The 12,539-nt window shown below is 44.6% G+C and overlaps 1 protein-coding gene across 1 annotated transcript in view; it reads right to left on the bottom strand.

Moving 5' to 3' along the window:
- The window catches only part of LOC131694641 (uncharacterized), a 79,062-nt gene extending 72,528 nt beyond the window's left edge, over positions 1-6,534 (bottom strand). The window contains exon 1 of the mRNA XM_058983124.1: positions 6,151-6,534. Within this exon, the coding sequence (XP_058839107.1) occupies positions 6,151-6,325 (175 nt within the window). The 5' untranslated portion in view covers positions 6,326-6,534. The remainder of the gene's footprint in view (positions 1-6,150) is intronic.
- Between the last annotated feature and the right edge of the window lie 6,005 nt (positions 6,535-12,539).

Raw genomic sequence — 12,539 nt, 5'->3', positions numbered from 1 at the left:
TTGAGATTATTTGGACAGAAACTTTTATCTATCGTCCTGGACGGAATGAACTTTACCATGGTGTTCATTGTTAGACAAAAGCCGTGACGATGAAGAAGTATTCTAAAATATAATTCCCTGACCCTATTTCGGAATTGAGACGTGGATGGATACTCCCAAATCGAATGAAACAAAGTAACGCACCATTCCGCTCATTAGTTCATTATATTCGAACAAAGTTCAGTGAAACCCTGCTTGTCGCCAGTAAGAGTTGTTTTAGCACCCTACTTGATCCCTAGTCTTACGTCTCACAGTGGGGCAGAATGCTACTTTCGACGCTCAAAACCTCTAGTGCCCTGGGTATGTATTCTGGACGATTGATGTGTTCAGCAAAGTATCGTGGATAAAAATAAGCATTATTTTGACAACTTTGGTTTTGATCTAGATAAGTAGAAACTGATCTAGATCAGTTGTATCTTTTGACACAGGCATCCTATCAAAAAGTTTTCTCCGGTAAAGTTGTTTGTTATGATATGCTTAACATATATACCAAAGATATTTATACTCTATAACCTATGTAGATGGCGCCACATGACATTTAAAAAAATATTCGAAAAAAATAATTTTTGCATTTTTTTATGAATAAATCTCTGGAAAATTTTGGTTATTACTAAATCTTCGAAAACATACAATATTTAAAGAAGTTGCAAAGAGTGATAAATGTTATCATGACATTTAAAGGGTGTTTCCACCATAAATATTGAAAAAAGATGACCCACAAAAATTTTAATAACCCAGGAAGCGGCAGATAGCGCCAGCTGAAATTTTGTTTGTGATTAGTAGAGACCTTTAACTTTATAACCATAAAAATATATATGTTTAGCATATCATAACAAACAACTTTACCGAAGAAAACTTTTTGATAGGACGTCTGTGTCAAAAGATAGAACTGATCTAGATCAGTTTCTACTTATATAGATCAAAAATAATAGTTATTTTTATCCACGATACTTTGATGAACACACCAATCGTCAACGATACATACCCAGGGCGCTAGAGGTTTTGAGCGTCGAAAGTAGCATTCTGCCCCACTGCTGTGCGTCTTTGCTCAAAGTTTCGAGGCTAATCAGTCGACAGTTATCGAAATACGATATAATATTCAAAGGATCACGCCACGGTAGATTCATTGGGACAAATAGAATGAACCTTTTTGAACCCATTCGATTCTAAGGTTTCATGTGACATTAGACGCCCAGACGCCCCGACGAATTTTCCAATATTGAACACACGAGTGAGCAATACAATGGCAGAAAACGTAGATTCGGAAAATCCTGGGCTATTTTCGAGACGAAGCCAAGCAGCCGATTATCCTTAGAAACAATTGAGGCACAGTTTAGGATCTAGTAGAGCATCTACAGCTGTCATCTGGTTCATCCTGCTCGGAACAGTATCATTTGTATGGTAGCCGAATTTTATCGGGTCCTTGAAACGACGAAAGGCTATTACGGTATATTTAGAGATCATGACGACTATACTATTATTGCGACACTAGTCGACAAACGTACCGAGCAGCGCTGGCAGCTGAATGCAAATCTTTAGGTCATCAGTATTGATGAACTTACAGCCAAAGACTAGTGAAGCGTCATTGAAAAATATGACAAACATTAGTGGGTCTAAGTTGCTTCCCTGCGGGACGCTAAATGTGCTAGTAAACGGGGGCGAAACATTTAGAGCTATAGAATGGATATATCTCAACCAATTTGGTATTTTTTCTGATAGTTTGACCATTTTACTCTCATGTGGTTTTTTGTGACATCCTGTCATGACAAAGATGTTAATTATTTTTGAAAAGCATATTTTTAAAAAATCGATGATCTATTTTTTCAAATCATTTGGGTATGAAATTGATAAGATGTATAATAATGTGTCGGTTAGACTACCCAGAAAAATGATGAATTTTTGAAAACTCAATTGGCCTACCCCTGAGTCGATTCCTAGTCCCACCAGGAGTACTTGTACCAAATTTGAAGCAAATCGGACAAGTCTAACTACCGGACCAACGTGCCTGAAGTTTATATGGGATTTTTCAACTATTTACATAGAGAAAACTCACTAGCTCGTATTTTCGCCGCTAGGTGGCACTGTATACATCGTATTATCACTGTAAGTGAAAATAAGAAAGATATTTTAATTGTCTACAACTTTGTCGAAGACTGCAAGTAAATCCGTCTATGTTGAAAGAAGTTATTAAACTTTTAACGAAGTGATGTCTGAGTCAGTTTTGCATGGGGCCTAATAGTGCATGGTTGTGTATTAGGGCATTGCAAAAAAACTTTTTTTTGAATTCTCAAAGGCCCCCCCCCTCTCATATTGTGACAAATGTCAAAGTAAGCTCAGATGCCAAATTTCACATCATTTGGACAATTTTAGACCCCCGCCCACTTCGCTTGAAATTTTTTGAAATTGGTACTATGGGAAAATATGGAGGAAAAATACATTAAATGCTCTAACTTTTGAAGTAGCAATCAGAAAATTACAATTTATACCTCTTTTGAAAGGAAATAATCTAAGTATTTGAATGAAGATATATTTGTTTCTTGAAAAATACGGGAAAGTGGGGTACTGGGTCATTTTGGCCCCAAAATCCCCTATTTTTAATGATTTTTCTGCTCCGTGATGAAAATCATGCATATTTTGTAGTTTTTATAATGTAAAAAAATCTTAGAAATCGAACGGAACCCTTTTGACCTTGGTCCGAATACGAGAAGTTGGGGTTAAATGGCCTTTAGACATTCATATTAAACTTCATCATTTTCTCGTCAATATATCTCTATTATTCTTCACTCGATTTTCATAAACTATACCTTGTTGAACGTGGAAAATCCTTAGGATTAAAACAAAAATAGATTCGTTACCGGTAAAATTCAGGAACATCAAATTATCTGACATATAGTGTCGATTTCACATTTTTATCATAAAATCGCACATATTAACTCCATTTAACAACAAAATTCTTATTTAATTTACTACTTTTAGTGTAAAATATGCTTAGGGATCACATGAGGAAAGTTTCATTCCTGGAAAAATAGGGGAAGTTGAGGTATTAGGACAAATAATGAAAAAAATGAGATTTGTAGAGCAAATATCAAAAAGTTTGATGTTTTTGAATTTTACCTTTAACGTTTTTATTTTTGTTTTATTCCTCAGAATTTTACACGTTCAGTAAGTTACATTTTGTGAAAATTGATTGAAGAATAATAGAGATATATGCATGAGAAAATGAGAAAATTTAATATGACTGACAAAAAGCCCTATAACCCCAACTTCTCGTATTCGAACTAAGGTTCCGTTCGATTTCTGAGATTTTTTCACATTAGAAAAACTACAAAATATGTATGATTTGCATCACGGAGCAGAAAAATCATTAAAAATAGGGAATTTTGGGGCCAAAATGACCCAGTACCCCACTTTCCCGTATTTTTCAAGAAACAAATATATCTTCATTCAAATACTTAGATTATTTCCTTTCAAAAGAGGTATAAATTGTAATTTTCTGATTGCTACTTCAAAAGTTAGAGCATTTAATGTATTTTTCCTCCATATTTTCCCATAGTACCAATTTCAAAAAATTTCAAGCGAAGTGGGCGGGGGTCTAAAATTGTCCAAATGATGTGAAATTTGGCATCTGAGCTTACTTTGACATTTGTCACAATATGAGAGGGGGGGGGGGGGCCTTTGAGAATTCAAAAAAAAGTTTTTTTGCAATGCCCTAATACACAACCATGCACTATTAGGCCCCATGCAAAACTGGCTCAGACATCACTTCGTTAAAAGTTTAATAACTTCTTTTAACAAAGTCGGATTTACTTGCAGTCTTCGACTAAGTTGTAGACAATTCAATTATCCTTCTTATTTTCACTTACAGTGATAATACGATGCATACAGTGCCACCTAGCGGCGAAAATGCGTGCTGGTGGGTTTTCTCCATGTAAATTGTTGAAAATTCCCATACAAACTTCAGGCCCGTTGGTCCGGTAGTTAGACTTGTCCGATTTGCTTCAAATTTGGTGCAAGTACTCCTGGTGGGACTAGGAATCGACTCAGAGGTGGGCCGATAGGGGCCATATTTTTTTCCTGTCACCCTAGTGTCGGTATATATTGCGCAAAAACGTCCAAATTCAACGAATGCACCCTTATGGACAATGTAAAGTATGTCAAATTTGAATTCCAACAGTGATAAAAGATCTATATTTACGGGAACGCTTCGGTATCTCAAGAAATAACAATTGGTTTTTGGGAAAAAAAAAGTTTGCCAGTACGTTGATGATCCGACAGAGAATATGCACCCGGAAACAAATCCCTTGATTCGACCCAACTAATACATAAAATGATTAGGGGCCGATTTCTTCACCCTTGTTTAATGCGTAAGCCAGGTTTAAACGTACTGGTGAACCTGGGTTGAAAGTTAATCGACGGTGAAGCAATCGGTCTAGGATTTGACGTTTGGATTTTGCCCCATCAGTATATGGCACCGACTTAGTACCAGAAAAATGTTAATTCCTAGACAACCCTGAATAATAATGGGTTTACTAAAAGAAGAAATCGAGTCCAACCGATTTTATCACAAACTATCTCTTTCATTCATCAATTATCAGTTCCATTGCAAGACAAAAACCCTTTTCTCTAACCCCGCTCACCCAATTCCCATCTGTTCAACCAGGAATAGATCTTAATTACCGAAATTGAAAAACTTTTCCTTCCTTTCCGCGCGAATCATAAATTACTGCCGCCAACTGGTGCCGAGTTCCCGCCTCTTCCTTTTTTTCCAACCAAATCTCCAGAAAAAAACGAAACAAATCCGCTTCGAAACCTTCCCCGATTAGTTAACCATTTCAGACGAACAAATTTTTACTCTAATTTCCGGCAGTTGATAAAAAGTTGATAACACTCTTTTGCTGAACAGAGAGAAGAAAAAAAGAATTCATTTGTGTATTAAGCAAAGATTTATGGTTTTAACGCTCCAACAGAGAGAAGAAGAAAAAAATGTTGAAAAAGAAGTTTTATAACGAAAGGGTTTTGTTGGCGGCGGTACCGTTAAATTTATGACATCCAGTTTCCGACGAATGGAATTCATTTCGCTGGGGTTTTTTTTTGCTAACGCAACCACCAAACTTAGAGTCGACAAGGGGTCCGGGGTAAGTTAATTTCCGTGCGTACTTTCTTAGCTCATTTCGCCCAACTACAGCTGAGCGGAGAGAGGGTGGTGATGATTTATGTCAGCTGGTGGTAAGTGATTTTAATATATATTTTTTTTCTGTTTGTGTTAAGAGAATAAACCGCGTGGCAAAATGGTTTTAGAAAAAAAAGGAAGTGTGGGAAAGTGTTTGTTAAAATTAACAAAGGAGAACTTGGATTCGAATGCAATTTAAGCAGAACAAAAATTTTGGAATAAAATTTTCTTTGTCAGTTTAGTTGTGAAATGAGATATCGACTGTGATGTAGATGTTCCAGGTTTATATTTCGGCTTAGCAGTCAACGGAGGGTTTTTTAGAACGAAAAACGTTTTTCTTTGTCTGACGTTTCGATGCGGGTTAGCATCATCTTCAGGGGTTACTATATTTAAATTATTTTAATATTTTATTTAAATTTTTAAATTTACCAAGAACGTTTATCAGTTTAGTTCATGTCAAAAGTGATTTCAAAGTTCTTACTTTTGCAGGTGACAGATGAAGACTGTAGAAATCTACCAACATAAAGCGGATCCTATACGAGCATAAATACTGACAACAGTCAACGTGTTGATCTCGAATCTGTTGGTTCTATTGCATCCAAAGATGATTCATTATTGTCTCGTGTAACGTCCGTTTAGTACAGTCAATTTTGTCAAATTGGATTAAACACCTCAAACTGATATTCTGTTTCAGAGAGCTTGACTTGACTACTTGACTTCAATAAATCCGATTTTTGTATTTCGACCTCGTCTTATCAGTAGCTGACAAATCGTCTAGGTCGCTAGCTAGACACTGCACTCAAAAATGCACATTTTTGGATTTATTGCCTAACCGACGACCAAGACGATCTGTAAGCTACTGATGAGACGAAATAAAAACTCAAAAATCCGATTTAATAACCTCAAATTGATTCAAGACCACCAAACTAAGTAATACTCACTCCGATACCTGCCGGCAGCAATCTCCCGCGTCGATTCCTTGCCCCAGTACTGTGTCAACCGGTCAAAACTACTAATCCGATCGACTTGAACTTCGGGAACTTCACTCGGAAACAGAAACCCGCTGCTGACAGCGACGAAGGCTGCCAGCACTAAAATCACCACTTTTAATACCATCACTTTTATTTTAATCACCAGTACCCCACCTCGCAAAGACTGATTCGACGACGACGGGTATACGCAGAACACTGAGCAAACAATCCGATATCGACCCTCAGTCGATTTCCGGAGTTTGTTCTAAAAGGCGAAATTCACTGGTCACCGGATTGAAAAAAAAAATCTCGTTAATTTGGAATCCGTTCCGATCGCGAACCATCCGTTTAACTACTAACGATCGAAATAGCGAATTCATAAATAAAAGTCCTCATCTCTGAAAACGGCTAATGATATACAGTATGAATGAAAGATGAGTTGCTGGATAGGCTGAACTAGAAGTGGTTTCTCACGGTTTTTACGTTTTCGTTAATAACATACACACACGTGGTTCCAGTGATCCAGTCATCTTCATCATCATCATCAACAACAACGGAACGCGGTTGATTAGCGTGACACTCGACGATGACTGGATAGTAATCTGATCAAAGTGAGGTGCGGGGCAGAGTTTGTTTATTATTGTACGAAAAACCTGACAGTAGTGAGATGTGAACTGGAAAGTGCAAGCAGAAAATTAACTCCTAAATTTGTAACCGTCGAACAGGGTTGACAAGCCGAAACAGATTAGTTTCGACTTCGTCTCATCAGAATCCGACACTAACTTAGTGCTCCGGGCTACACTAGCGCCGGATTGACGCTAGCTCCCGATAAATCCAATCCGGCACAAGCTTTTTTTTGTTGGAGACGAACCACTGCGACCAGCATTTAGATCTATTTAGTTTTGTCGCCAAATTTGTGTCGGATTCTGATGCGACGAAGTCGAAACGCAAATTCCATAACTGATTTAGTTATAGGTTTTGTGCTCTTCACGTGCAAAGATGGGTTCAAACAATTTTCTTTTTAATGGAGAAAAAATATTTTTTACCTAAATTGTTCTGCACTAATGAGAAATATAGCAACGTAGAAGCAGTAAAAAAATAAACAGTTTGACGATCGAAAGTTTGTAGAGCTCGTAGTGCAGTCTATAGGGCCTTGGCCCAAGAGGTCCTGGATGAAGGCACCCAGGTGAGGTCGTTTGGGGCGATGACTCTCCAATGTAAACAACTGGACGAGCTCACGACCGCAGACAATGTCGTCGCAGCCGTCAAGGAACAATGCGACGTAGCAATTGAGCGGGCCTCTGTGCGCTTGAGAGGGGGACCCTCCGGCACGCAAGTAGCCTACCTCAGGCTACTGAAGGCAGATGCAAAAAAGGTTACCGTGATTGGTAAACTGAAGATCGGCTGGGCAGTATGCCCAATCAGCATACCCCAGCCGCCTTCAGTGGATAGGTGCTGTCGGTGCCTTGAGTCCGGCCATAAGTCGTACGAATGTAAGGGTACAGGCAGAAGCAAACTAAACTCCGCTAGCGAATGACGGATCTCAATAGTAGCATGTCTGTAATAATATACGTACATGGAATTATTGAGAACCAGAGCTACAGGTCCCAAGCCCTGGTAAAGGAGGATGGTTGTGATGATCTGGGCCGAGGTCACCACATAAAGCAAGATAGGTCATAACCCCAATTCCAAGGCGTGAAGCGACCCGTGCCGAGGGATGAGTGATCTAGGGGGTGAAAAAGATGCTCGATCGTTAACGGAGCCTGTGGGGTACCTGGGCAACCCCCACAGTAAGCGTCCCTTACCACGCTAATGCGAAGCTCTGGCGTGGCGGACATTTATTCTCGCGCTACTCGTGGGATCTGATATGGAGAACAAAAACAAAAACTATAGTTAACAAACGGAGGTGCCAAACCCCTTCGCTAGAGGTGGTTTGGCGAGGTCTCCCCCCCCGTGGGGAGAGTAGTGGAGCGACGAGTGCTGCATCTGATAGCACCAGTGACCCCCCAGTAGTGGTAGGAAATAGCCCTACCAACGCACTGGACGGGCCACTATCCGCGATGCGCAAAGTGGTGGAGCAGCTCGATTCAATAATCGAGTTCACTAGCGCAAAGCAAAACATAAGCAAGGAGTTAAAGCAGAGTCTCCTGGAACTCCGGAAAACTGTTCGTGTCGCAAGACAGAAACAGCAGGCTTATACCAAGAGGGTGGAATGTCGGGAGAAGTCCGACAGAGAAACCCAGACAGTGGCCTCCAAGAGGGAGGGAAGAGAGAAGGTCGATACAGGCACTCAGACAGTGGCCTTCACCTTCTATGGAGCAGCCACGTCGCTCGAAGCGGCGGCCGAGTTCCCCTCGAAGGGAAAAGGCAAGGGCAATCGTAAGACGGCGTCGAACGCGAAGCGCCCTAGGAAGTCGCCAGGCGAGGGTGCCAAAACCGACACCACTCGGCGTGCAACCGTCAAGGTCAAACGCCGCCTGGGTGAGGTAAGCGAGGGCGAGAGTGACCTCGCTGTGGAGAGCGATGGTACCAGCAACCCGGCACGACCGGGGCAGGGGGGCTCAAACCCCTGGACGCTGGTCACCAAGAAAAAGCCGGCACCGAAACCGGAGGTACCGCGGCCTGCGAAGAAGGCCAAGGACAGAGGCGAAGCCTTGTGGTTAAAAACCGACAAGGACAAATACGCCGATGTCCTTAAATCGATGAAGGCGGCCGAAAGCCTCTCGGCCCTTGGGCAGGATGTGCGTAGCGTAAGACGCACCAACACGGGAGAGATGCTTCTGCAGCCGTCAAGGAGCACTGCGACGTCACAATCGAGCGGGCCTCTGTGCGATTGAGAGATGGACCCTCTGGCACCCAAGTAGCCTACCTCAGGCTACTGAAGGCGGATGCCAAAAAGGTAACCGAGAAAGGGAAGCTGAAGATCGGCTGGTCGGTATGCCCTATTAGTATACCCCAGCCGCCTTCAGTGGATAGGTGCTATCGGTGCCTTGAATCCGGCCACAAAGCATACGAATGCAAAGGCATAGATAGGAGCAAACTATGTCGTCGCTGTGGCGAGGAGGGGCATAAGGAGCGGCGTTGCACTAAGGCGCACAAGTGCCTTATCTGCACCGCTAAGAAGCAAGCCCGTAATCATGCTATGGGCGGACCTTCGTGTCCCTTCGGTGAGTTAAATAAGAAGAAGCCGTGAGTCACACAGCTAAATCCTAACCATTGTGCAGCAGCCCAACAGCTGCTGTGGCAGTCGGTCTCGGAGTCGAGGACAGATGTCGCCCTCTTATCAGACCCGTACAGCATCCCTGCCGGCAACGGCAATTGGGTGTCGGACGGGTCTGGAATGGTGGCAATCTGTACAACGGGACGGTTCCCGGTTCAAGAGGGAATACACCCCTCCGCCGAGGGTGTGGCGATTGCCAAGATCAATGGTGTGTTCTATTGTAGCTGCTACGCTACACCAAGGTGGCCCATAGAACAGTTCAACCAGATGATCGACAGGCTCTCGTCAGACCTAGTGGGCCGGAAACCGGTAGTTATAGCGGGAGACTTTAACGCTCTGGCAGTAGAGTGGGGCAGCCGCTGTACAAATAGCAGGGGCCAAGCACTAATGGAGGTGCTTGCGAAACTCGATACTGTGTTAGCTAATAATGACTCCGCTAGCACATTCCGTAGACACGGGGTGGAGGCATGGATTGACGTAACATTTGCCAGCCCGAGTCTGGTTCCAGGCATGGAATGGAGGGTAGACGAAGGTAATCCGCTTTAGGATCAACAATGATGTGCAGCTTCCGAGGGCGGGAGATCCCTGTCGCGGGTGGAAGTCCAATCACTTCGACAGCGAAGCTTTCACCGCGGCCCTGGGACTGGAGGCCAACACCGACAGTCTAAGCGGGGATGCGCTGGTAGCCGTTCTATCACGCGCGTGCGACGCCACTATGCCGAGAAAAACCCTGCCAAGAAACGGCAGATGCCCGGTATACTGGTGGAGTGCCGAGATTGCAGCTCTACGAACAGCCTGCCTCAGAGCTAGACGTAGGATGCAAAGAGCCCGCACCGAGGATGCAAGAGAGAACCGCCGTGAAGTGTTTCGAGCTGCGAAATTGGCCCTTAACAAGGCCATTAAAAGTAGCAAGAGCGCGTGTTTCGACAACCTGTGTGCCTGAGAGTGCCAACGCGAATCCGTGGGGTGACGCCTACCGGATTGTGATGGCCAAGACCAAAGGGGGCTCCTCACCCCCAGAACGGTCTCCGGACCGGTTGGCAACGATTATCGAAGTACTCTTCCCGTCTCGAGCCACAAGTCCCTGGCCACCTGCACTACGAGACAGTGCGGGCACGGTCGAAATGGTGGCTCCAGTGACGAATGAAGAACTACTCGCAGTGGCTAAATCCCTAGCAATGAACAAAGCTCCAGGGCCGGATGGAGTTCCAAACAGCGCTCTCAAGGCAGCGATCATAGCGAACCCGAACATGTTCAGCTATGCAGAGATGCCTTGACGAGTGCCGCTTCCCTGATAGATGGAACAGGCAGAAATTGGTGTTGTTGCCGAAGCCCGGGAGCTCGCCAGGAGACCCATCGGCATACAGATCAATCTGTCTGATCGACACGACTGGCAAATTGCTTGAGAGGATCATCCTCAACAGGCTCACCCCGTACGCGGAAGGTACGGACGGCCTGCCAAGCAACCAGTTTGGCTTTCAGAAGGGTAAGTCCACAGTGGACACTCTCAACTCAGTGATAAATACTGCCGAGATAGCGATCCAACGAAAAAGGCGAGGCTTTCGATACTGCGCGTTAGTGACACTTGACGTGAAGAACGCATTCAACAGCGCAAGCTGGGATGCCATCGCGCTCTCGTTACACCGGCTTAGCCTACCGGTGGGTCTGTACCGGATCCTGGAAAGTTACTTCCAAAACCGCGTACTGCTATACGAGACCGATGCCGGTCAGAAAAGGGTTCCAATTACCGCCGGAGTCCCGCAGGGCTCGATCCAAGGCCCGGTGCTATGGCACATCATGTATGACAGGGGTTCTGAGACGACGTAATCTTGGAGATCTATGGGGAGTCAATCCTTGAGGTAGAACTAACTGCAGAACACGCGATCAACACGGTGGAGGAATGGATGAGCGCGAGAGGCCTGGAGCTCGCTCAGCATAAGACGGAGGTAGTTATCGTCAACAACCGCAAGTCGGCACAACATGCAGTTATCCATGTGGGCGAAGTCGTGATCACCTCACAGCGGAATCTGAAGTTTCTCGGAGTCATTATAGACGACAAGCTGACCTTCGGCAGCCACGTCGACTATACATGCAAAAGAGCGTCGACTGCTGTTGCGGCTCAATCGAGGATGATGTCCAACAGCTCAAAGGTGTGCGCCAGTAGACGTAGGTTACTGGCAGACGTTGCCGTATCTATCCTCAGGTACGGCGGCCAGTCATGGTCAAGAGCACTGAGGGTAACCAGTTACCTACAGAAACTAAAGAGTACCTACCGCGTGATGTGCCCCAGAGTGATATCTGCCTACCGCACGGTATCACACGATGCATCCTGCGTGATAGCGAGCATGATGCCAGTCGGGCTGGTCATTCGGGAAGATGAGGAGTGCTTCGAGCTACGTGGAAATAGAGGAGCCCGCGAGCGCACCAGGGTGACCTCGGTCGCCAGATGGCAGCGTGAGTGGGACAACTCCTCGAAAGGTAGGTGGACCCACCGGCTGATACCTAGCATATCGAGTTGGGTGGGTTCACTTCCACCTGACACAATTCCTGTCAGGCCATGGCTGTTTCCGACAGTACCTCCACAGGTTCGGGCACGCGGAGGTCCCAGCCTGCCCGGACTGCCCAGGTGTAGACGAAACTGCCGAACACATACTGTTCGTATGTCCTCGGTTCGCCGTCGAAAGAAGAGCAATGCTCGACGTCTGTGGCTGGGACACAACCCCTGATACCCTTATTCAGCGGATGTGTCAATCGGTGGAGAAGTGGAACGCAGTCTCGGCTGCTACCACCCAGATTGCCTGTAGGCTACAGGTAATCTGGCGAACTGAGCAACAGACGACGGGCACGGCTAACTAGTGATTGGTTAGTTGGAGCGAAAAAGGTCAAGCGCAAAAAAGGTAGTGAATGATCTGTTCATGCCGAGGCAGGTTTGACGCAGCGACTGGCAACCGCGCAAGGGGTAAACCCAGCCACCCCGAAGCAAGACAGAAGAGTGAGTGTATAGGCGTATAAGTGGACTGCCTCATGTCAAGACGGGAGGGTCGTAGTGTAGTATGTTGGGACTTAGCTATCGATGCCTCATGGCGTGGCAGAGGAGTGAAAGGGTGAGCATCCAAGTCAGTCTCACATGGTATGGGTG

The sequence above is a fragment of the Topomyia yanbarensis genome, chromosome 1 (genome assembly GCF_030247195.1).
Source record: "Topomyia yanbarensis strain Yona2022 chromosome 1, ASM3024719v1, whole genome shotgun sequence".
Lineage (NCBI taxonomy): Eukaryota > Metazoa > Arthropoda > Insecta > Diptera > Culicidae > Topomyia > Topomyia yanbarensis.
This window is presented reverse-complemented; position numbering and strand designations above follow the sequence as displayed.